Source organism: Canis lupus, chromosome 9 (genome assembly GCF_011100685.1).
Source record: "Canis lupus familiaris isolate Mischka breed German Shepherd chromosome 9, alternate assembly UU_Cfam_GSD_1.0, whole genome shotgun sequence".
Classification (NCBI taxonomy): domain Eukaryota; kingdom Metazoa; phylum Chordata; class Mammalia; order Carnivora; family Canidae; genus Canis; species Canis lupus.
The window spans coordinates 51,564,498-51,590,077 of NC_049230.1; the positions used below are offsets into that span (position 1 = coordinate 51,564,498).

General features: G+C 50.2%; 1 protein-coding gene across 7 annotated transcripts in view; it reads left to right on the forward strand.

The window, feature by feature from the left end:
* The window catches only part of AK8 (adenylate kinase 8), a 127,840-nt gene that overhangs the window by 16,236 nt on the left and 86,024 nt on the right, over nt 1-25,580 (forward strand). For all 7 annotated transcript variants that reach the window (XM_038548918.1, XM_038548919.1, XM_038548920.1 and 4 more), the window contains one exon: nt 7,789-7,857. In XM_038548918.1, the coding sequence (XP_038404846.1) occupies nt 7,789-7,857 (69 nt within the window). The remainder of the gene's footprint in view (nt 1-7,788; nt 7,858-25,580) is intronic.

Sequence of the window (25,580 nt, forward strand, 5' to 3'; positions counted from 1 at the left end):
CTCGGGTTATGAGAGCAAACCCATATGGTATTCCATTTCACCTGGAGCTGTTTTACTGGTCTCTATCCACTGAGAGACTGAATCCACAGTGACCAGACCAGACCTTATATAAAATGGAGCTCTGAGCTACAACCTGCAGCGACCTGCGGCAGGGTACGGCGCAGCTGCCTGTTGGTCCACCGCCAGGCTTTCTTGCTCTGCCGGCCCCTTGGAGCCTCTGCCGCACCCAAATGATGCGGCGACTCCCTCACCAGAGCGAAGCCCTGGCTAAGTAGCCTTTGTTTTTTCTCATTTGGCCGGCCTTCATTTAGTTTCACTTTCCAGAAGGTAATGTGTTCTTTTCTCTTAAACTCACACACACGTTCACACTTAGAAAACTTTCTTTTTTTATTTTAAGATTTTATTTATTTATTTGAGAGAGAGAGAATAAGTGAGCATGAGCAGGAGAGAGGGGCAGAGGGAGAGGGAGAAGCAAGCCCCCCGCTGTGCAGGGAGCCCGATGCAGGACTCGATCCCAGGACCCCCAGGATCATGACCTGAGCTGAAGGCAGGCACATCACTGACTGAATCACCCAGGTGCCCCATCAGTCTTTCTTTGGTAGCTGGTCTGTGTTAAAGTCTCCCTGAGGAGATGCCTTTCTGAGTCCTCCAGCTCCCCCCCTCTGTCCAGGCCCAGGGCACTCTGGGTATAAACACCTCTCTTGGGAGGTGTTTCTTTTTTTTTTTTTTTTTTTTAAATTTTTATTTATTTATGATAGTCACAGAGAGAGAGAGAGGGGCAGAGACACAGGCAGAGGGAGAAGCAGGCTCCATGCACCGGGAGCCCGACGTGGGATTCGATCCCGGGTCTCCAGGATCGCGCCCTGGGCCAAAGGCAGGCGCCAAACCGCTGCGCCACCTAGGGATCCCGGGAGGTGTTTCTTATCTCCTTTTCACCTTGACCAAGGCCACCTTTGCTCTCAGTTTATCCTGTTTTGTTAAATCCTTTTCCGTCATATGCCTGCTCTGGTCCATTCCCTAAGCCCGCCCTCATTGGAGGTCACAGACACTGGGTAGGGGACCCCTGTGGGTGGGGAGAGCAAGATGGGCACCACCAGGAGTCCAGGGCACCAAAGTGAGGGAGGCACCGGCTGTTAGGTGCTGACCTTGCACTTGTACAAGCCTGAGAGTCAGCGCTTCCTTCGACTCTGGCCCAGGGCTCCTAGAACGCCTCACCCCAGTCCAGGCCCTGCTGGAGTTTGGGAAAACTGAGTCCTGTGGGTTTCTAATCACAAAGGAGGTGATAGGAAGGTGAAGCGGTTCCCTGGGGAAAGGATATTTCTATGCAGCAGGAGCTGAGTGTGATCGCTCTGGAATGTTTTAATTTCTAAAGAACTTTAGTGTTGAAATCCCTGCAGGGAGAACAAATACTTGCAAGCACACTCGAGAAGCTGCCTGGTCCAGAAGTTCTCAATCTTTGTGGCACATGAGACTCTCTTGGGGCACTGCTGGACTCGATTAGTCTGATTCCCCGGGAGTGGGGCCAGGCATCGGGGGTTTCAGACGCTGCCCAAGGAATTCTAATGTGCCCTCCGCCACCAACCACCAGCCCCTTTTCTCATTGTGGTTGTTATTCTTATAAATAGTCCCCAAATCAAAGTTTCTTCGGCATGCGGCCTTTGTATTAGAGCACCACAGCATATGTTTGTTGAATGAATGAGTGATCCAGGCTCCGAAGGCCAGTCAGACAGGAAGGAGCCAGAGCTGGATTCTTTCTAGCTGCAGTGTCATTTATTCATTTCAGTTCTGTTTACAAAGTAAATCAGCTGTGGCCCAGGGGACCCAAGTGCCCAGTTGCCAGGGTCACCATTTTCTTTAACATACAAAGAAAAGAACTTGTGCCCTTGTCCTGCCTCCATCTATATACAGGGATAGAGGGCTCTCCAGGGTCACAGAGGATTTCTGGGATTGCCCAAGTCCGGTGGGTGGTTTCTGTCAGCTCCAGCCATGCTTTCTCCAACCTAGTTGCTCCATGTCCTGGAGGCCACATTGAGACCAAGTGCTCAGCGCTGGAGCCCTCCTACTGTCTCCTGTCCCTTGTCAGCCACTCAAGGTGGCAGTGTGAACAGGCCTTGCAGAAGGTTTGGGGTCGTGGAGGCTCTGCCTGCCACCCAGGATAGGGACACAGAAGCCCAAGGACCATACTCCCTGTAAAGCTCATTGGCCTTTCCCACTGTAGAGTCTCTTCTGGGCCACCTCCCTCTGTGGGCCTGTCGTGTGGCACGTGGTCAGGGGTGTGTTCTTCCTTCATCACCTAGTCTCCCCTTCTCTCCCTCTTCCTGTCTCCTGTCACCTATTGCAGACCCTGCCAGGGCCCTGCCTTTCAGAACTGTGAGAATGCCTGCCATCCACACCTGCTCTGACGATCCTGGGAGCAGTAGGAACTTTGAAATGAGAGTTGTCTTTAAGGATTCTCTGACCCGTTCTTGAGTGAGCTCAAGTCCCGAGTACTGGCTTCCCACCACCACCAGCAGCACCTGTAGGAGGAAGAGGCCAGACTGGGCAGACCAGGAGTCTCAACTCTTCCCCTCCTGTCTCTGCTCCAGGTGGAAGTTCATACTGTAGATAAAAATGCCCTCTGGCTCTTGCACAAGTGTCACCCAAGGTGACACAGGACAGTAGGGGCCCTGAGAGTAGGGCCTGGTGATGGGACCCATGCCAGCTTGTGTCATCCCACTAAGGAAGCCCAGGTGTGAGAAGTGAAGTAAGGTGCCCCAGAGGGCAGAGCCAGGGTTTGACCTGCCACCATAACTGGTGACTTACAAACAGCAACAAACCAGTGTGTCATTTAATGGAGGGCAGCACCTCTGAGGTTGGCAGATCAGTTCTTCTGCCCCACGGCTCTGGACATTGGGAGCTGGATGGAGAAGAAATGTCCAAACAGGAGCCAGCGCAGCCAATTCTGCCCTTGATGAGACAAAAACAGGGAGATGAGGGGCCAGGGGCCTGCATCGGATCTGGGCCTTCTCTGTGACCAGCGGGGGCTTCACTGAGCTTGATCAGTTTGTCCCTGATTCTTCCCACAAAGCCAGGCCTTGCGGGGCTGGGATGGGAGAGCATGGCAGAGCTCTGGGAGGAGGGAGGCTGATTCCTACAAAGACAGTTTGGCAGGACTCTGAGAGGCACCCCCTGGAAGCCCTGCTGCTGACGTGACACATCAAAGCTGGCATTGAGACAGCGCCAAGGCGGGGAGCGGCAGGGGGCACCCGGGAGGGGCTGTGCTCAAAGTCATGGGCCTGTCCCCCGCCGGGCACACCCCGGCGGGTGCTGTACCCCACCTGGACCTGTCTCCTTTCAACCTGTGTTCTTTGACTGGCTTGCATCCCCCTGCCTCCTCCTCTGCAACCCCTCCACCTGCCCCAGTACCTGTTTGAATGCTGCCTCCTGCATGGGTGTTGTCAGGGACAAGAGACAAATCTTGAAGGGAAACAGGCCAAGGGATGGAAGCTGGCTCTGCCTGGGGTTGGCAGGGGACAGGAGGGGACAGGAAAGGGCTACTCCCTGTTGACCCTTTCCTTGCCAACCGGGGGAAGTCTCCTAGGATTGCTGGGAAGACATGAATGGAGCAGAAAGGCACTGTCCCCAACAACCTCTCCCATGTGGGGTAGGGCACTCGGGTGCTTGAGTTTGCTTTTAAGGCAGTGGTTCTCCAGGTGTGGTCCCTGGACCAGCAGCCTCAGCATCCCTGAAAACTTGTTGGAAATGCAGCTTCTCAGCATTTCCCCAGACCTGCCAAATCAGAAACCCTGGCATGGGCCCTGTGAGCTGTGCTTTCCACAAGCTTTCTGGGTGTGTGTGTTCAGGTGAGGGAGTAACTGGCTTGCTTAAGCAAGAAATTAGCAAGATGGGGGAGAGGGCAGATGTAAGGACGTAGGTGTCTTGGGAGATCCTGAAGCTGGGGACTGCATGCTGGCTGGCCTCCTCTCGTCTCTCCAGCCTCGTCTTGCTCTACCTGTCATGCTTTCATTCATTCCTTCTCTCTCTCCTGCTCATTATTGCTCTTGACTTTTGCTGTCCATTTGGTAGAAACCATAGTGGCCCCAAGAACTTTCAAGTGGACACATTACAGATCTGGTTCTCATCAGAGGCATACCCTCCCTCATCCTCTTGCCATCTGTTGTCTTCCTCTTCCAATTCCACATCCTTGGAAAAGCCATTCTGAGGCAGAGACACCTAGTTTCCCTTTCCCTTTGTGCTGGCTTTGGTGGTTTGCACTCTCCTCGTGCCTGCAAAGTGCTTGCTGCAGCTCTAGCCTCTCAGCTTTGGATCCACTGGAAGGCAAGGACTCCTGCTTTCCACTGACTGTACCTATGTCCTGGACCTGATGCCTCTTGGCTGGGATTGGGTTATGGGCAGCCTCTGAAGCAACCACAGTGGCCAAGGGTGGGACATACAGATCAGCTTGGACCAGTCAGGGCCCTCCTCTATATCTGAGGGCGGACTTGACCCCCATGGAAACCATACACGCTGAAAGGCAAGGGGGGTGGCTCCTCAAAGACCTTTGGGGGAAGGTGTGATACTGGAGGTGGCTGTTTGGATGTAGGATAAAAGATAAAAGGAAAAACTACAATATTGTTACTCATTTCTACTGGTGAGGTATGTTAACCCTAAAGAGGTGAAGACTTGTCCAAGGTTGCCCAGATGGCTGGAGCTGCAGCAGCCATTATGTAACCAAGAGCAGGGAGCGTGACACAAATGGAGCCAGCCCAGGGCAAGAGCTGGGGATATGAGCCCTGATGCTGAGCATGAGTCTGTGTTCAATGTAAGAAATGCTGTTCCAGGAAACCCCCACCCAGCAGTGCTTGGAATTTATTTTGACTTCCCACATCCTTTATCAGAGATATAAGTGGGAGCTGGGAGAGATGTTGGTCCCTGATTGTGCACTATAGGGAGAGGCGACACAGATACATTAGTGGACCCCTTGGTCAGAGCTGCTTCCTTGTCCAGACCCATGCTGAGGAAGGAGTGTGCAGGGTATACTAAGGGTACTTGACCATCATAGCCCTGGTGCTGAGCCCTTGCTGGGAGCTCATCATGCATATCATCTCATTTCATCCTCAGGACAACTATTTGAAATACATTGTCTTTGTCTCATTTATAAATGAGGAAACTGAGGCTCAGAGCATTGAAGGGACTTGTCCAATGCCACTCAGTGGGTGGCCAGGGCCCAAATCATGAGTCCCTGACCAATCCAGTGGCCTCTGAAGGGCCTCCTTGGGAATATTCTTTTTCTTTTTATTTCTTTTTATTTTTTTAAAGATTTCATTTACTTATTCATGAGAGACATACACAGAGAGGCAGAGACACAGGCAGAGGGAGAAGCAGGCTCCATACAGGGAGCCCAATGCAAGACTTGATCCCAGGACTCCAGGATCATGCCCTGGGCCGAAGGCAGGCACTAAACCACTGAGCCACCCAGGCGTCCCTCTTTTTCTTTTTTTTAAAAAATGTAGCTTCTTTACCATTTTTTCCCAAAGATTTATCTGTTTATTGAAGAGAGAAAGCATGAGCAAGTGTGCAGGGAGTACAGGGAGGGGGAGAGAGAGATGGGGAGAGAAACTCCAAGCAGACTTCCTGCTGAGTGCAGAGCCCAACATGGGGCTCGATCTCATGACCCTGAAATCATGACCTCAGCCAAAATCTAGAGTCCAATGCTTAACCAACTGAACCCAGGTGCTCCTCCCTGGGAACATTCTTTACCCACTCAGCCCATCCCCCTCCTGAGACCAGAGATAACCTCTGCAATCACACTCTCTTAGGGCTTTGGAGCCTTTAGCCCCCTCTCCCTCCAGCTCCTATCCCTGCCCTGTGAGCCAGTTACCTGGAATGTCCTGTCCCCAAGGGCGTCCTTCGCTGCCAAACATCATCTGCCCAAACACAGCCTGCTTTGTCCAGGAACCCAGTCAAATAGCTTAAGGAGGAGGAGCTGAGCACCCACCCCCAGCTTCTCTCAGCCTGCCCCAGTACCCTGTTCCCTCCCTCTGAATTGCTCTGTGGGGAACTGACCTAAGCCCATTCACTGAGCACAGAGAAATGTTAATTGGGGGTCAAAATACGGCAAACATCCACAGTTAGAAGTGGTTGGGCACTGTCTATTCCCCACACTCTCGCTGCCATGACATAACGAACATGAGGCATGGACACATTCTGCTATGTGCACCATTTCTGAGCCAGCCTGGACAGTGTGTAGCGTGTTTGAGAGGCTCTGTGGTGTCCCAGCTGTCTCTCTAGGTGCTCCAACAGCACTCCAGGCAGACATGACAGCATTCCTGAGGCAAGATCTGGTCTCTCCAAACCCTCACAAATACTGGCTCTAGGATGAAAGATCCAAATGTATCTCCAGTGTCACTAAAATATCACCAGGGCCACATTTAGCCCTAAGGATACTTCAGGAAATTGCCCTCCTCCCCAAGCCTACATGGTCCCACTCCAGGATCCTCAGCTTGGGGGGAAGAAGTGTAAGGTAGATTTCATGCTGCCCAGAGCACACCCAAGGACCCTCACCTGCACCTGGCAGGAGCCCCGCCCCTCCTGGGAGCCGGTTCAGCCCTGACATAGCTCAGGATGTGCTGTCTGGGGCTGGCCTGGGAGTCTGCTTTGGCCAAGTGTTTGGGGTTCTAGTGATCTTGGGTCAAGGGGACACCTGGGAATGGGTTTTCCAGGTATCGGCTCCAAAGCATCAAGGTTTTGCTAGACAAACCAGACTTGGTTGTGAAAATTGGGATGTTGATTCTGGTTGTGAAAATTGAGATGTTGATTCTGTTCAGAAGAGAGACAGAAGGTGGGCCATCCTTGACTTCCTACCTGTGCACCTCCCCTCCCTCCCCACCTGCCTTTGCTGGTCCCAGGGAGTGTGGAGTGCTTAAGAGGTAGGGCTCTGGATGCCCTGCATGGGTTCAAGGTCTGCTTCTGCTCTTTCCTGGTTGTATGACCCAGGGGAGGGGGCTTAAGCTCTCAGAGACTCAGCTTCCCCATCTGTAAAGAGGTGATAAAAATAGTACAGATAATGTAGCTGGGCACAGTGCCCAACTCAAAGGGTATAATCCACAGCTCATTATTACTATTTGATGAATGTATTCAGGAACATAAAGTGTCATGAACTCATCAGCTGGTAAGGCCATCCTATATCCTTGGCACTGACTTGGGGCTCAGGCAGAGGTGTGCTGGTCAACATTTAACAACCAGCTCTCTGGGGAGAAAAAAGCCTGTCTTGGCAGCGTTTGCCCATTTCCATGGTATAAATACTCCCACCGTGGCTGACTTCAAGCTACCACGTGAGGTCTCTGAGCGCAGAGTTGGGAAGAGATGGGCACCACAGCCCCTTTTCACACACTCTCTAGGGTACAAAGATACTAAGACTGGTCCCTTTCCCACAGGAACATTGGCTTAGCCTGGGGAGGGCCAGGGAGGGCTGCCTGCAGGCAGTGACACTTGGGCCAAGGCTCTGAGGGAGCCTGGAGTCACTCAGCTGGGTGGGGGGAGCATCTGGGCAGGGAAGATCGGTGTGCACATGTGGTGTGGAGCCGTCAAAATGGTGGTTGGTGTAAAATAAAACTCAGGGTAGGAGTGGAAGCTGCAAGGCGGGCTTTACCGAGGCCACTAGACCATCAGTCAGGGATGGGGGAACCTCCATGTTGACACAGCCAGCTCCTCAGGGCTCAGCTGAGCCCACTGCCCTGCCAGTTACATGTCCTTTTCCGCTCAGAATGTGAGTTGGGACCCTCATTTTGCGTGTTGTCTTTCCTTTAGAAACTGTCCAACACACTGCTTGTCAGACTGATTCAGGAACGCCTGAGGGAAGAGGACTGCATCAGGCGGGTAAGACACCCCGTGTGCGGCAGCTTGAGGACTCCTGGGGGGGCTCTGTTATCACACAGAGGGAGGGTGAGGGATGTGGGATCAGGTCCTGGCACAGAGATGACCAAAGGCCTTCAGAGAAGGGTAAAACAGACAAACCAGATCTCGGTGAAGTTCTGTCTGTGGACATGGGTTTCACCTTGGTTGGAGCCAAATAACCTGGTGAATCTGGGGTGTCCATCAGGGATCCTAGGACAGAGCTGGCTTGTCTCAAGGGGTCACATGAGAGCCTTAAGGAAAGGACAGTTCTGGAAGTAGGGGGTAAGCACTGCCAAAGCACCTGAGACCAGCCCCACAGGGAGCCGGACACTCCTGGACCTGGAGGAGCGGAGGGAGAGCTGATGGGTACCCCAAACTGTTTCCTGCCATCCTTTGATCTCCTGCCAGCACCACCTTTGGCCAGACCCAGTGAAGCCAGAGGGCAGTGTGTCCAGGTGAAGCAGTCCATTTGTGGAAGTCAGCCTTCTGGGGCATGGAAGGGGATGGAGAGAGTGGAGAGGATCTGGAGGGAAAAAAGCAGGCAACAGGAACGGTGGGTGCCAGGGGAAGGCTTTACAGCCTGACTCCTTGGATGCTCAGAGGAACTCCGTTGGGCAAGCACCGTGACTCCTCGATTTTACAGATGAGGAAATGGAGGGTTGGCTCTGTGATCTCCAAATATCTTCTCCTAGTCCACGGCTCACCTTAGTATCTTCATATTAGTGGCTTTCACAGGGCAAATGGTTTTAATTTTAATGAAGGCCCATTTATCAATGATTTGAACACTTTTAAAGTATTCCATTTTAACTTATCTCTCGTGTTTTTAACTATATCTCTGTGTAGCTTTTTTAAAGCAGTGATCCAGTGATGGCAGTATACAGACTCACCTTTTCTCAGTCTATATAGAGTCACTTCTGTGCCATCTGGAGCATGGTGTCCAACATAGTCCCCTCCCCTCTTTGAGTTTGTGACCACTCTGTGTGTTCCACGTGTGTACACTGGAGACCCTGGCTGGAGCCTTAGAAGTTTACTCTCAGTCATCAAACCTATTTTATTTTTTTAATATATTTTTTAAATTTTTATTTATTTATGATAGTCACACAGAGAGAGAGAGAGAGAGAGAGAGAGAGACAGAGACACAGGCAGAGGGACAAGCAGGCTCCATGCACCGGGAGCCCGATGTGGGATTCAATCCCGGGTCTCCAGGATCGCGCCCTGGGCCAAAGGCAGGCGCCAAACTGCTGCGCCACCCAGGGATCCCTATTTTAAAGAACTCAAGAGGAGAACTGCCTGTCCAATCTATCCAAGCATTTCCATTTCTGACACTCTCCATTCATTCCCGATGCTGCACGTGGCCCCTTCTGCCTGGAAAACTCTGAGCATCTCTGCTGGCAGTGAACCCTCATGGTTTCCTTTCAGCTGAGAATGTCTTTATTGCCTCCATCCTTGAAGGATGTTTGTCCCTGGATCCAGAATTCTAGATCCTCAGCTCGTTCTTCTCACACCTCACAGTGTCCCACTTCCTTCTGGCCTGCGTGGTGTCTGGTGGAAGGGCAGCTGCCCAGACTCCAGCCCAGTAGTGCGTCCCTTTCCCTCACCCCCCACCTCCCAACCCCAAGGCTTTCTCCAAGACTGTTCTCCTGGCTCCTGGTTTCCAGCAGATCAATCACCATATGTCTGGCATGCATTTCTTTGGATTTATTCTTTTGAGGGTTTGTTAAGTTCCTTGAATTTACAAGTTTAAATTTTTCTCCAAACTTGGGCAGTTTTCAGCCATTATCTCCTCAAATAGTTTCTGCACCGTCCTCTCCCCCATCTCCTGAGGCTCCAGGGCCATGAGCACCAGACCTGTGGTACGCCCATGGTCGCTGAGTCCCCATCCTCTGTTTCCTTCCCCTCTGCCATGGTTTGGGTAATGTGGGTTGAAGCATCTTGAGGCCCACTGAGGCCTGCCTTCCTTTGTCTCTGTTCTCCTGTTGGGCCCATCGGTGAGCTTTTAATTTGGATGGCCATGTTTCTCAGTTTTCAAAATTCATTTGGTTCTTCTTGCTGTCTTTTGTTTCTGAGACTTTCTTTTTGTCCATTCATTACTTGTTTGAGCTCTGTTGTTATTATTATGTTTTAATACCAGCTGCTTCAGTAGGGCACCTGGGTGGCTCGGTTGGTTAAACATTTGACTTTTGATCTCAGCTCAGGTCTTGATCTCAGGGTGTTGAGTTCAAGCCCCACATGGAGCTCCACACTGGGCATGGAGCCTGCTTTATTTGTTTTTTTTAAACAATTTTTTAAAAGATTTTATTTATTCATTGATGAGAGACACAGAGAGAGAGAGAGAGGTAGAGACACAGGCAGAGGGAGAAGCAGGCTCTATGCAGGGAGCCCAATGTGGGACTCGATCCTGGGACTCCAGGATCACGCCCTGGGTCGAAGGCAGGTGCTAAACCGCTGAGCCACCCAGGGATCCCCTGGAGCCTGCTTTAAAACCCCAGCTGCTTCAGAGTCTTTGGTAACTCTCACAACCAAGTCACACCAGTGGTGATGTCTTTTCCCCATGAGTTGAGGTTTTCCTGGCTGTCCTTGTGTTACATGATTTATTTTATTTTATTTTATTTTATTTTATTTTATTTTATTATTTTTTTACATGATTTTATATCCCGGACATTTTTCATATTGTTGTGAGACTCCAGCTGTTGTTTAAATCCTATGGTAGATATTGGTATTTTTGTCTTCACAGACGATTTGGGCTCAGGCCACGGGTGCCAGCCACCTTCTCTGTGCTGTGGTTCCCATTTTGCTTTGTTGTGATTCCCATCTTACTCCTGTCTTCCCAGCCTTTGCAAGTGCTGTGCAGCGCTCTGCAGCTCTGTGCTATGTATACCACTCAGTAGGGCCTGGGTAGTGGTCTGTGCTGTACTTCATCTCGCCATGTCTTTAGAACGCTGCCTGGCATCAGACCCTTGTCCATACAACTTGAGGGGAAGCCCACAAGTCCATAAACACTTTCACTTGGTTGCTTGCCTGCACTGCTCTCTCTTCCATTTCCGTGGGAGCTTCCAGTTTGTCAGTGTTGCTCCTTTTGATCCTCTGGCCAGAAAGCTGGTACTTTATTTGTCCCACTCTGCCACAGGCTTCCTGTGACTGCCTCTGCAACTGGGGCCAAGTGGCAGGAGGGTGGAGAGAGGAAAAATGAATGAGGCTTGGCTCTCTTCTCTGCTGACTGCAGGGTTGCAGGCACCTATGGCCACCCTGTGTCACTGCCGCAGCAGCACAATTACCTGGAGGCTGGGGTACAAGAAAGTGGCAGAGAAAAACTCATGGAAATCTCCCCCACTGTCCTGAGTGTCAGGAGCCTCCTCTCCCGCTGCACAAGCCAGATGACAGGGTGCCTCTTGGGCCTCTCTCGGTCTCTACCTGCCACCTACTGCTGGGTCTCAAGGCTGCCTGAAGACCAGGCCAGGAGAGCTGGTTTGGTGGTATTTTGAATTCTGGTCTTCTTTCCCAATTCACCTTAGTAGACTACTGTCTATTTTTCTGATTCCTCACATAGCTGCCCTGCGTGTGCTGTCCGTGCATCAGAGCTGCTTTTGGTGGGCATGAGAGGGCAGGCTGTGCAGACTTCATCCTGCCCAGAACCACAGCTTGTATGCTTGCGCTGTTCTAACATTCACAAGTGTGTACACACACACACTCTCCCTCTCTCTCTCGCTTCAAAATTCACTGAGAGGTCCAAATCTGGGAAGATCCCCATGTATCTTTCCAGAGTGCTGGTGATGGAGTAGTGATTCTCACAGGCTTGGTCTGCATGGTCCTCAGCCCTGTGAGTAAATCATGGTACAGCTACAGCTAAGCTGCAGTCTGGGTTTCAAAGTCTGGTCTAAACAGTGTGTTTTCCTTCAACCTCAGGTTGTTCAATATGCTGATGGTCTCTCACCATCCAGGCCAGGCCAGGGCCCAAAATTCAGAGGCCATTCTAAATTGGGAGTAGCAAATGTTCTCTGTAAAGGCCAGATGGTAACTGTTCTGGGCTTTGTGGGCCATGTGGTCTCCTGTTGCAACTACTCAACTGATGTAATGTGAAAGCAGCCACACATGATACATAGATGAAAGGACATGGTTTGTTTCAATAAAACTTTATTGGTCTTGAGCTTACCATCTGCAGCTGGAGACAGCCTTGCATGACCAAAGCAGGGCCAGCTGTGAGAAGAGCTGTGAGGGCCGCTAACCGGGCCAGGAGAGTCAGGTTGTTCCAGAAACCTCCAGAGATGGGGCCAAGGTGGTCTGCAGAGGGTCTGTCTTAGGCAGAGGGGTTGGCAGGCAGAATGAGGCATGAGCTCCCCTCCATACTCAGTTCAACCAAGCTCTAATCAACTCTTCTTAAAACTGACCTATCAATTGATCACTCTTTTGAAGATTTCCTCTCTTTTATCTGGGACATGCAGGTACAGTCATTTGTCAGAAATAAAGAGGGAGGGGAGAGCCTCCTAAGTGACTGGAAACAGGCCTGCACTTTCCCGTACAAAACGCTCTATGCCTTAATCCATAATTGATTATGAATTTGCCAAGTCAAATTAAACTCTTGCATTGCAGATCACTAGGCTGAAAGCATTCAGGTCTGCTTCTCTTCTCTTTGCTAAGATGCTTCTCTACTGTTTAGAGCAGTGCTGGTCCCATTTGGCCAAATATTGGGTGTTCCTCCTTTGGAATGAGTTTACCCAAGTTGCCCAGACTGGAACCTGCCAGCTGGATGGGGGCTGCATTTAAAAGCAGAACCAGGAGGCACCTGGCTGGCTCAATCAGTACAACATGTGACTTTTGAACTTGGGATCATGAGTTTGAGCCCCATGTTGGGTATAGAGATTACTTAAAAATAAAATCTTAAAAAAAAAAAAAAAAAAGTGGAGCCAGGCAGGCACAGCCTTGCTTACTAATTCAAATTCAGTATGCTGAAGAGCTCCTGGAACCGGGGCTGTCAGCTCAGTTCGTTGTGGCTCTAAACACAGTAACTCTTCAGTTCCTGCCCCGGGAATCTTACTTGCCCTGAGGAGTATGAGGATTATTGCCCTGGGCCAAGCTACCATCCCAGGGGGGTAGCTCCATGGTCCATCTTGGTGTCACCAAAGGCAGTAGGATCTCCCCAAGCCCTAGTTCAGATTTCCTTGTAAGACACAATGCCAAACCATCTCATGATCCAGGTGTTCGAGCCAGAACTGCTGTGTCCTGGCTGTTCTGCTCATAGGTCAAATGTTGGCTTTTGCTGGCTGCCTTGGTACCGGAGAGGCCCAGAACCCCAGCCCAGCTGACCACAGGAACAAGAAAAGTGCTGAGTCCAGCAGGCATGTGTGCGAACCCAGTTTCTAGACTCAGACCCTTCTCTTGGTTTCAGGCCAGGCTTTACCCATCTTTACATAACCCAGCCTTAAGACATACAAAACAGTGTTATTTTGTGTAAGCGATTTTTATAAATTATTGCATTTTCTGTGCGTAAGCATTTAGCCTGGAATTCAGAGGTGTGGAATCATGGGGTTGGGTCATTGGGTACATTCCACAGGGGAGAGAAACTGCCTTGAACTCATGCATCAGAGATCCAGGCACTGGATCCAGATACCGGATCTAGCTGGACTGGGCTAGTTTGTTAATGTAATTTTTTTTAAATCTCTGTAAGTCACTAAGTCATCATTTCTGGAATTAAGATGGTGGTTCTCTGATTTCAGCTAGACATCCCAACCTTGCCATTGGTGACCTAGAATAGTCTCTGAAATGTGCATTTAACTACTATGGACCTTCTTGAGTTTATCTAAAAGTTTAGTCCACTCAGCCTCTCTGCCCTGTGTACCTGTGGTATGGACAGAGTGTGAGACCAGGTGTCCCTGGTCCTTTCCAACAGGTACCACCATCAAGATGGTAATAATAGGGGCACCTGGGTGGCTTAGTCAGTAAAGCATTTGCCTTCAGCTCAGGTCATCATCCTAGGGTCCTGGAATTGAGCCCCGCATTGGGCTCCCTGCTTCTCCCTCTCCCTCTGCCTCTCCCCCTGCTCGTACTCTCTCTCTCTGTCAAATAAATAAGTATAAATCTTTAAAAAAAGATGGTAATAATATTTATTAGTGTTAATTCATTATATAGTAAATGATATTATTACTAGTTATACTGTAATACTATATGACTACATTATAATTAATACTCTTGGTTGATTTAATACTATATATTTAGTATTATAATGAGATTAGTGACCATTTCATTATTACTATGCTGATGATGGTGGTTAGATATTGTCTGGACTCCAAGGACTTGGGGCACCTGGCCTGGCATCTTGTCCACTGCACAGTGGACCAAGGGGGCAGGGTGCGGGCTGCATTCTTATCTGGAGGCTTGACAGAGGAGGGAATCTGCTTCCTTGCTCATTCAGACTGTTGGCATAATCCCCTTCTGTGCTGTGGACCCAGGGCCCTGTGCATTGGGGCTATAGTCGTTATACCATTAATGGGGACCACTGATGGGTACATAGAGTAGAGGGCCACATCCAAGGCCTCATTCATCTTGACAGCAGCCCGGTGGGGGAGGTACTGCCCTCACTGTGTTTAGGGATGCAGAATCTGAGACTTTCAGAGGTCGTGTGTCCTGCTCAAGGTCCCACAGTCAGTCCCCAGAACAGAAATGCGAATGCGAAGTCATGCTTTTGGCAGCTCTGTTCTTGTCTCACCAATGCATACTGTGTTCCTCCAGGGAGTACTTCTCTTCAAGAGGCCTCGGTTCCCTGTCTGTAAAAGGACAGGCTTGGCTTCAGCTTTGAAGCCCCTTCTGGCCTTACATTCTGATTCTGATCTTGTCCAAGCCATTGTTACCTGCAGAGCAAAGAAATATCTCCTTTAATTTGTTTTAAATTTCTTCTGAGCTTCAAGGGGCATCCAGTACCTTTTTCATCTCTTCCCGGTGGAGACAGGATTTCAAGAGCAAGAGGTGAGGTTCCTAATTATGTGCTTTGGTTGTTCAGAAACAAAACAAACCCTCATCCAAAATAAACAGGCTTTCTTGCTTTTAGGGAGAAAAATGACACATATGCATATTCATTTATATGGTAATTATTATTATTTAGCTACACAGGGACTAGAATTGGTAATTTAGAGCACAAAAAGGAAGCAGGGAATAGCGTTCAGGGAAAAGTAATGCAATCATAACCCATCAGGATTCTGTAGTTAATGTCAGAGGTTTTTTTCTTCTCTTTTCCTTTTTTTTTTTTTTTTTGGTCTAATGCAATCTCTTTGAAGAATTTCTTTGAAGTGACCATCAAATGTGTTAGAGAAAGAGAAATTAGCGCTTTGTATTGGGATGATGAAAAGGAGGTGTTCTCTACCTGTCAGAGACCCATGGCCTTTCTTTAGGGACAGCCAAGGTCTTGAAGTCCAAAAGCTCTCCAGACCACGTCTCTAAGGGCAGAGGGAAGCTAAGAAGTGAGGCGGCGGTGAGTTCAGGAAATTAGAAAGGAAAAGGCTCTAATGTTAGAGAGATGCTAAGTCTTACTTCTCTGGAGTCACATTTGCTCTCACAGTTTGGATTACTGAGGTCCATTTCCTTCCTCCAGCCCTGATCCATCCTTGCAGCCACCCTGCTTTCTTGCTGGCCCCTTCTTCCTATTGCCACCTTGGGAACTGCTTAAAATAAAATGAATGACTTTATTTCTTGACCACAATACATTCATATGGTTCAGCGTTCAAGAGGTGCCCAATACCCCTCACCCTCCTGCCTCCCCAGCCACCTGCCCCCTTCCAGGAGGCAACTAATGTTAACACTCCCTTGTAAGAATACCTCTCAGAAAAATGTTTATATTTTATGCCTACAGAAGTGTTTGTGTTTTTCAAACAAATATAACAGTGCCCTCCACTGCCAAGAAACTTCAATGTTTCCCACCCTTCTTGGTGTCCATCCTTAAAGCTCTGGAGGCCTGGGCCTGCCTGCTGCCCAGCACCATCCCTCTGTCTCCTTGTGCCCACTGCCCTTCATACCTGCTCTGGTGTCACCTGTGAGGTGCCTCTCAGGACCTCTGCACACTGCAGGGGAAGGACTCACAGTGGTTTTCCACCCCTGGTGCCCACACTTTGTGTCTGCCTCTCTCCCCAAGTGAGCACAGAACCAACAGAAGAGGGCAGAGGTGAGGACAGGTCACTCCTATGGTGATGTTACACTACCTAGACTCCAGACATTGAGTGGACTGGAGAGAGAGTCTCCTTACTGGCGTGACAAGTAAGCTGCCATATGGGAGAGGCCCGAGTGTGCAGCCTCCAGCCAGCGAGAAACCAGAGCCCTCAGTCATGCAGCAGCACAGAAGGGGCTTCTGCCAACAGCCTGAATGAACAAGGAAGCAGATTCCCTCCTCTGTCAAGCCTCCAGATAAGAATGCAGCCCGCACCCTGCCCCCTTGGTTGCTGTCCTCTGAGACCTCGGCAGAGAACCCTCGGCAGAGAACCCAGATAAGTGCTCAGACTTCTACTCCACAGAAACTGAGCTAATAAATGTGCTATTTAAGCTACAAACACTGTGAATTTGTTACACAGCAATAGAAAACTGATACACACATTCTCTTCTCACTGCCTGAGATCCCCATTCCACAGCGGGGCAGTTGCTCCTCATTCCTTAGTCCCAGGATAGAGTCACTCCCTCAAGGAGGCCTCTGAGCTCGCTGAGCCGCAGGGTGGCTGGGTGCCCTGTTACACGTCTTCGTGACCTCTTGTTCTCCTGTTCCTCTGGACCCTCACAGTGACAGTGTGGGAGGAGGGATCCCATCTGTCCCAATCAGTGTAGGACCCCCAGCTCTTCACGTGGTGCCTGGCATAGATGCCAGGCTCGGGAAATATTTATGACATTTATGAATGAGAGAACACCATTTTGATGATTCCCCATTTTGATGATTCCCCAGATGATACCACCAGGGCGATGAAATCCTGTCCTCACTCATTATTGGCCCAAGGAGGAGAAGGTGCTTAAAATATAATGTGACTATGCAATCGAGTCCAAACATCCTAACTATGGTTTCGACAACAGAAGCATGTTTGTCCTAAGACTTCTCTGGGGAAGATATTTTGATTGTTGCCCTGGCATGGCTTTATGTAACCTGTGGAGACCTATTTAGTGACTTTCCTCATCACATCTTAAAATTGTTAAATTGTTTTCTTTTTTTAAAATGTTTTGTTAATTTTATTTATTTTTAAAAGATTTTATTTATTCATGAGAGACAGAGACAGAGAGAGAGAGAGAGAGAGAGGGAGAGAGGCAGAGACACAGGCAGAGGGAGAAGCAGACTCCATGCAGGAAGCCTGATGTGGGACTTGATCCCGGGACTCCAGGATCACACCCCGGGCCAAAGGCAGATGCTCAGCCACTGACCCACCCAAACATCCCAATCTTAAAATTGTTTTCCATTGTCAGTGCTTTCAAGGTCCCCCTTTGGTCTCAGTCCCCCACAGCTTGACAGGTTCAAGGATAGCCTTTGTGCCCTGAGACCCCAGGGTTTAAGGTTTTGCGAACCGTCTTCCAATTTGATCATGGTGCCTTGTGCCAAGACTTCCTGTGTCCTCTCTCATCATCTCTTTAATCAACTGTAACAAGGACCAGCCACCCAGACACTGGGTTTTAAAATATTAAATGAAGGCATATCGTAAAAGTGACCGTGCCTTGTGAAGGAATTCTAACTCATCTTACATCAGTTTTTTTTTTTTAATTTTTTATTTTTATTTATGATAGTCACAGAGAGAGAAAGAAAGAGAGGCAGAGACATAGGCAGAGGGAGAAGCAGGCTCCATGCACCGGAAGCCCGATGTGGGATTCGATCCCGGGTCTCCAGGATCGCGCCCTGGGCCAAAGGCAGGCGCCAAACCGCTGCGCCACCCAGGGATCCCACATCAGTTTTTTTTTAATATCATCTTTAGAAATCATCCTACCTAAAACCTTTTACAGAAGGAGAAACTGAGGCCCAGATGGAAGAAGAGACTTCACTAAAGTCAGAGGACCAGCAGCCGGGACAGCAGGGCACTGTGGCCACTGCCCCACTGAGGTTCTTCCAGGCCCAGGTTTGGCCGGGGTCTCTGTCCTGTCATGCCGGGCCCTTTGACAAAGGCACTTTTGTGTCACCAGAACCAGACTAAGTTGGAATGTCATGGGCCAGAAAATATCCAGCTAAGAGAAAAAGAAGAAATGTTTGATGTATGGTCACCTTTGTACCCCAGCTGTGTGGTGGAGAAGGAAAGCCTTGTACTCAATTACCATGGCCTGTCAGACAGTGGGAGTTTATCACCCAGGAAAAGGCAGAGGCCCCTGTGTATCAGAGATATGATTTATAGGCTCCGCAGATGGCTCGTGTCCACCTCTGCCAGCCAGAGATGTCCCTGGCATGTCTGGGCTGGTGGGCAGCAGCTAGGAAGAAGACAGCAGGGACCCAGTGGTAAGAGCTTCCCAGGCCTTGGCACATCTCTGTGTGGGGCTCCATGTAGCCGCAGGCAGGCTGCGTGCACTCCAGGGTCCATGGGGCTGGCTGGCTTTCCCTATTTAATGAGATCATACAAGCAAGTGCACAGCACTGCACCTGGCTCTGAGGTCCACTTAGGCAGGGTGAAGACACTTTCCCATGTAAGTTGAGCGGGTGAAAACAGACTGTGTATGGGCAGTGGAGTCCCGTGTACTTCTGGGGTCAGTGCATGACCCGCTGGCACAGCATGCCATCGGAGTCATTACTCGAGTGAGTTCTGTAGCGTCCACACAGCCCGCATGGATGAGAATTAGCAGCCTTTTAAATGTAGGGCCCAAGGGAACAAACCAATGAAATTTAAAAAGCAGCTGGAGTCTGTCTCTACTTCTGTCCATGTGCCTTGGTGTTTCTTTGATTCTATGAGCTTCCACTTGGGATGGAGTTCTAGCGGTCTGGAGGTGAGGACGAGCTCGGTAGGTGGCAGAGCATGAGGCCAAGCAGAAGCCAAGCACACAGAGCCCACTCCCCTTGAGGGCTTCTTTGGGTTGTTGGGCAGGGATCTCTGTGAGCGAGGCAGGAACTGGTCCCCTTGGTGCTCAGCTGGCTATCAGTGCTCTCCTCAACCGTGTTCTGTGTCCCAGCATCCCAAACCACGATGCTTGGAGCCCCGCCCAAGGGGAACCTGAGGGGGCACCACCCCTGTCTGCACCCAGGTCTCTGAGTTCTTGCCAGCTCTGCCAATCTCCAGCAGTCAGTTAGGTCTTCCTAGACCCCCACCAAATGCCTGGAGTGGAAACCAGAACCTGTCCGCCAAGATGTGTGGTTAGCCACATAGGATGTAAACAGGCATCGGCATCAGTGAGCTCAAAAAATATCACCTTGCCCCCCAACTCACCAGGCCTGTGGTCTTGCTGTAGTAGGAGGCAGGAGGAATAAAAAACAATGTCCGAGCACAGGCAGCAGAATCAGTCCATCAAGATAAAGATACAAATGACTGCCAGCACTTAGGGGCACATGGTAGGTTCCAGACCTGGTGCCAAGCTCTGAGGCATTTTCTGATGGGAGCCACACAACTGTCCCATGAAGGTGTCAACTAAGACTTATGGGCACCTACTGTGTGCCAAGACGCATTTGCAGTCATGTTGGGGATGAACCGGAACAAGGGAAGCAGTGCCCCCTTTCATGGGCATGTGGCTTAGTGCTACAGGTTGGGGGCTGAGTGCTGCAGGTGGGGGTGGGTGTCAGTGCTGCAGGTGGGAGGTCAGTGCTGCAGGTGGGGGACTGAGTGCTATAGATGGAGGGTCATTCCTGCAGGTGGGGGATCAGTGCTGCAGGTGGGGGGGGGGGTCAATGCTGCAGGTGGAGGGCCTATGCTACCATCCTCCCTCTGGCTGCAAAGGAGGTTGCAGTGTCAGAAACCTTCCCTGTGGATCCAAAAGTGGGTGTGCATTACCTAAAGGAAAACAGACCTTCCAGAAGTCCATCACATTCAAAGTATCTGGCTGCACATCATCTCCCTCCCTGGGCTAAAGAAAGAGTGTCATAATCAGAAGCCAGACTTCAGTCTGGCAAATGCTGACCACACTCAAGTTCTCAGTCAAGGAGAAGGTCTGTGGCACTTGCTGCAAGAGGGTCCAGCACTGGGTGGGGTGGGGGATGTGCACTGCACACAAAATGCAAAATGATACTTTGTGTTGCCAGGATGACCTTTTTCTTTTTTTTTTTTAGCTCATTTACTGTACTGAAGGCTCTCGGTTATTTGGTGAGAGAGGAGGGAATATTACGACAGGTTTTCAACCAGAACCTGAAGTTTAAAATGCACTTGGCAGGTTTCTGGAGTCTTTTCGTTTCTCCCCTTTTTAGGCACAGATTTATACTTCCCTGCCTGTAACGGGAGTCAGTATTTATAGTGGAAATGCTGGCAGAGCCAAGGAGCTTGAGTCTGGGCCGCAGAACCACCAGCTGTTTGTTTTACTTCTCTTCGCGGCGCCATCGGGCTGGCATTCATCACCCACCTTTCATCCTCTGACGGGAGGAACACAGGATTTTCTTACCATTGTTTTGACACTCTCAGGTTTATGGATGTCATGCACATCCTCTGAGGAGCACGGTTTTATTGATCAACAGCTCTGCGGAGGCCCGGGGCTGTGTGTTCCTCTAACACAGACACAGTTAGGATTGCAGGGCGTTGGAGGGGCGGTCTGGCCTCCACTCAGCAAACTTAAGGCATGCATCACGGTGAGGCAGGGCTCGGAGGGAGCTGGTGAGTACACCCTCAGGGATCCCTCATCTGAGGGTGTTTCTGGCCCCTCGCCTGAGGCCGTGGCTGGTTGGTTGGCCGGTTGGTATGATGTGGGGCCTGTGGGGCCCAGCTGTGTGCACGCAGAGCAGCAGCACCGGGTGCTCTGTGGGTGGCAGGTGCATATGACGATCCGTCTCGCTGTAGTCGGGAGGAAAACCAGGTGATGGAATGCAGCACTGAGGCTGATGTTTGAGCAGCCATAACTTTGGAACCGGCAGAGAGTATTGAGAGGCCTGGTGACGCTGGAAACAGGGCTGAACTTGGAGCCACCAGCATGTTGCCTGGGGTGGGTGGAGCGCCCGTTCAGAGGTGGAACAGAGACCTGCTTCCTGAGAGCTGGAAATTCTGGCCAGGGGGGTAGAGGAGATGCTGGCAGCTCTTTATGCCCTCATTCCTAAGCTCTTAACTGCTTGGTTCCTCAGGGAGCTGCCCACTATGAGCAGCATGCTGTGTGCCGGAGGCTGGAACACACGCTGAGCACCTCCACTTCCCTGGCACCCTCACCTGCCAGACACGGTGCTAGCTGTTCATGTGCATTGTCGCGCCCAGCCCCAAACGCCAGCAAGGGCAGGCACTCGCTGCTATGCCTGTTTTGCAGACAGCAAGTAGTCACACAGCTGGTGGGTGGGGGTCCCGGGGTCCCCATCTGGCTTAATAGCATCAGTCAGTAGGATTTGAAAGACATGTGGAAAGTCACATGGGTGGTTTTTAGCTATAATCTGTAACATATTCACTACCTCCAACTTTGATTATTAACAGACTACCTATAACATTAACTGTACATCAGAATATTAGAATACAAGAGCAAGTATGTGTTTCTGTGGTATGCCTTGTATTTACTGAGACTTGGGGGCATTCACTACTATTGAGCCTGGTGAAAATTCTCATTCTCTGTAGACATAAAAGATGTTCTCACATTTTCCCTTGCACCAGTTGGTTAGGTTGGGCTTTTCCTGGAGTTGCTGAAGGGGGTCTAATCTCTGGAAGTAGAAGATTGTGGCCAGAGATGAGAGGAAGATGTGAGCAGTGGTCCCAGCCTCCTGGCGATGTCCCTAGGGCAGTGGGCCGAGGGAGAAGGCCCTGTTGACTGGGAGAGAAGGAATAAGTAAGGGTGGGAGGGTGCTTTCTCGAGGAAGTGACCCAATACATGGGGGACAGAGGAGGCTGCACCCACTGGGAATGGGGTGGGAATCTGGAGGGACAGCTGCTCTTTGTGGAGGTGTGGCCCATTGTTGCCCAGGGCACTGCCTGCCTTTTGGGACCTGGCGTCACAGCTTCGTAAAGTCATTCCTCTCGTGGATTCTGCCTTTCTAAGTCTTGTGGAAATGTGGCTGCCCTAACATCCCGATTGCTGGTAGGAGAGAGAAAGTAGCGGGTGTGTGTGTGTGTGTGTGTGTGTGTGTGTGTGTGAAGCACCTCCTTGGGGCCAGGTATTTGACCATCACGCTTGTTATCAATGACCTCATGCGGTCATTTCAGTGATTTTCTCGTGGGTGGTCTTACTGTTCCCACTGCACAGACAAAGGCAGTGAGACTCGGGGTGGGGTCATTGGTTACAGCCAAGATTTGCACCCAGCCACAGTGCCATCTATGGCCAGTGCTTTCCCTGCCCGGGGCCAGGAAGGGCAGCGTGGGGGCCCCAGGGTGAGGGGAGAGTTCCAGTTTGAGGGGAGACAGGAACGAGGGCTGGCTGCCTTGGTTTGGGCCTGTGCCTGGCTCAGTGGACCTGACGCAGGGAGGGAGGAGTGAGGTCTGAGGAGCCACTTTGGGGTCTGTGGATGGGGGACACTGTGGCCTCTGAGGACGAGGCCAGGTGCTCAGCCAGCATCGGTCCCCAAACTCGGATGCAGCACTTGGCCCGTGGGCCGTACTTGGGAATTCCTCAGCGAGGGGTCGTTTTAATTGTCGATCAGACTAGGCTCCTTGTCAGCCCCTCCCTCAGACTGTTCCTGCTGCCCCAAGGGGGTCCCCCCTTCTTTCCCTGATTTCAGGGAAGAATTGTGTAGGAGAAGCAAGCTGCATAGTGGGAAGGAAATGATGTCACAGTGTTTGAAGAGCATCAGAGGCAGGCCTGTCGCTCATCCTATTGTTGCCTGTTTCTCCTGCATGATTATTAATAATGTGCCAGTCACTCTTGAAATGTATTGGTTAGGCCATGAATCTTAACAGTTCCTTGCTTATAAGTCACCTGGTCCATTCCTCTTGGTTCACAGAGAACATTCAGCACCTTGCCCAGGTCAAGGGGCCAGGTAGAAAGGAGCTGAGCGAGGCAGACTTGGGGCGGTGGGTGACAGTTCACCCCCCAGGTGCAGGCACTGACCTGTCAATATGGAAGCACAGTGTACCACGCAGGGTGGTGGATAAACACCCCAATGAATTAATATCCAGATAGATGGGTGTGTGTGTGAATGAATGGATGGATCTTACCCAGCTGTAACAACATGATGACTGTTTACCCACCTGCTGGACTCTGACTGGCCCCTGTGGCTCCTGCCCATTTCCAGAGGAGCAAGCTGCCCAGGCAATGGCAAATGGCCCTGAGCACTCTGGAGCAGGTCCACTGTAGCCGAGGCCACTCACCAGACCCCCCTCGTTCTAATCCAAACTTGTCTTCTCCAAGTCCTCTTTAATTGGAAAGCTCTCCTCAGTTCCTATCTGGAATGCCAGTTATTCCTCTTTCCAAGAGACTGCCTTTCTAAATGAATCCTTTATATTAAGTTCTACAAACTTGGGCTGCCCTGCTGGCTTGGTCAGTGGAGCGTGCAACTCTTGATCTTGGGGTCATGGGTTCAAGCGCCACGTTGGGTGTAGAGATTACTTAACAATAAAATCTTTAAGAAAGGAACGCTTGGGTGGCTGTCAGTTGAGCATCTGACTCTTGATTTAGGCTCAGGTCGTAATCTCTGGGTCATGAGATTGAACCTCACATGAGGTTCCATGCTCAGTGGGGAGTCTGCTTGAGATTCTTTCTCTCTCCCTCTGCCTCTTCCCTGACTCGAGCTCTCATGTGCCCACTCTCTCTCTCTTCCAAATAAATAAGTAAATAAAACCTATAAAAATATTTTTTAAAAGTTCTATAAACTTAAATAGGATTCCTTCTTGCAAGTAGGTAGAGAAAAAGAGCCTAGTTCATCTTTCTCTTCTTTGTTGCTTGTTTTGTGGGTGTTTCCGTAGGGTCCTTTTTTTAAAAAAAAAATATTTATTTATTCATGAGAGACACAAAGGGAGAGGCAGAAACATAGGCAGAGGGAGAAGCAGGCTTCCTGCAGGGAGTCTGATATGGGACTTGATCCTAGGACCCCAGGATCACGCCCTGAGCCTGATGCTCAACCACTGAGCCACCCAGGTGCCCCTGACTTAGGGTTCTTATTTAAATACCCCAACAGGTATGGGCTAGACTGTGGTTATTGCCCTACTTTTCAGGTAAGGAGAACAAGGCCAGAGGCTTTGAGGTGACCAGTTGGAAGTTACCCAATTGGTGATGGCACAGCGGATTCCAAAGCCCCTGCTTTTCACCAGCAGATAATCTGACACCCTAAAGGGCAAGTCCTATTTCTGAAGAGGTGGGAGCACACCACAGACATGCTATGAAATGTTAGGGAGGAATGTTGTTGGATTCCCCACGTCATTCATTTCCAACCAGAGCCACTGTGTCTGAACCTGAGAATGAGACATTACCCCAGGAAGTGTGTTGTCTCCGCAGGGGGCTATCTTGGTGTCATCCCAGCCTTGGAGATGGGACAGGATTGGTCCATCTGTGGACAGAACAGGGTGGTCTTCAGACTGGGTTTTCCTCTGCAGAGCAGTTTCGGGGGGGCACCAATGACATTTAACGTGAATTTGACTTGAAAATATATCTGTATATTTTTAGCTATTCGGGAACATTCCTATCTATGTGTGCCAAATTTTAACAGTTAAAAGCTTGCTAGGCTTTTAACCTGCAAACCTAGGAATACCGACTGTCCTGGATCTGCATGTGTGTATGGAGTGCCACACTTGTGTCGCTGATGAGCAAGAGTGGGGCTCAGCACAGTTGGTTTTTGAGAGGAGTCACTCAGCGTGCTCAGCCTGTTCTGAGCATGTGCGTTACTGCCAGGGTGTGCGCAGAAGGCCAAGTAGAGCCCAGGGCACACCCTGTTGGTGGCAGAGCCCGTGCGTAGGAGCAAGTTAAGAAACAGCCCCTTCCCATCATGGCCCTGGCCCGATCCTATTTACTGATTTATGACTTCTTGCCTTGCCAGAATTTACAGCCATTAACTTCCTCTCAACCAAAACTGCAGTTTCTCCTTGAAAGTAGAGTCCATTCTGCAACTGGGTAGTTGCATAGCACCTCTATAAATGCAAGAGCTCTGGGAAGGATGATCTTTTTTGAGCGCTAAGCCTGGTGCTTCCATCCTAAGGATTCTGCTATACTCATATACTTGAGTGTGGTCAGGAATCCCAGCAGGTGTTACATATTGTTTGAGGTTAGTTAAACTTTGAAATAAAAATTCTTGTTGGTCATCTTTCAGATGAGTTGGATACGAAGGCATCCTAAGATTATATGGTAGGCTACGGTGTCCAGGGCTTGTATAAGCCAAAGGAACTGATACTGGGGCAATCTGATGTCAACTTTTGGGTATAAAAAGAGCCTCCTTGTTCTCACAGATCACCTTTACAACACATCAGTTTGCCAAATCGACCTTTTCAGTTGCATTTCTTTCTGGCTGGTAATCTCTCTCTTCTTTTTTCCTTTCTTTTATATGTTGGGAAATCACAGAGCACTTCATTAGAAAGAAGAGAGATGGTTGGTGGGTCTGGGTGCGTCTCATGATACTTCCCCTGGTTCAGACTTGAGCTGAGTGGATCTGATTCACCAAGTCCAAATCTTCAGCCTCAGATCACCCCCTCAGGACTGTGAGCAATCAGCATTCAGCTCCAGGGAACGTCTGCTGTGGAGCTTCCCGC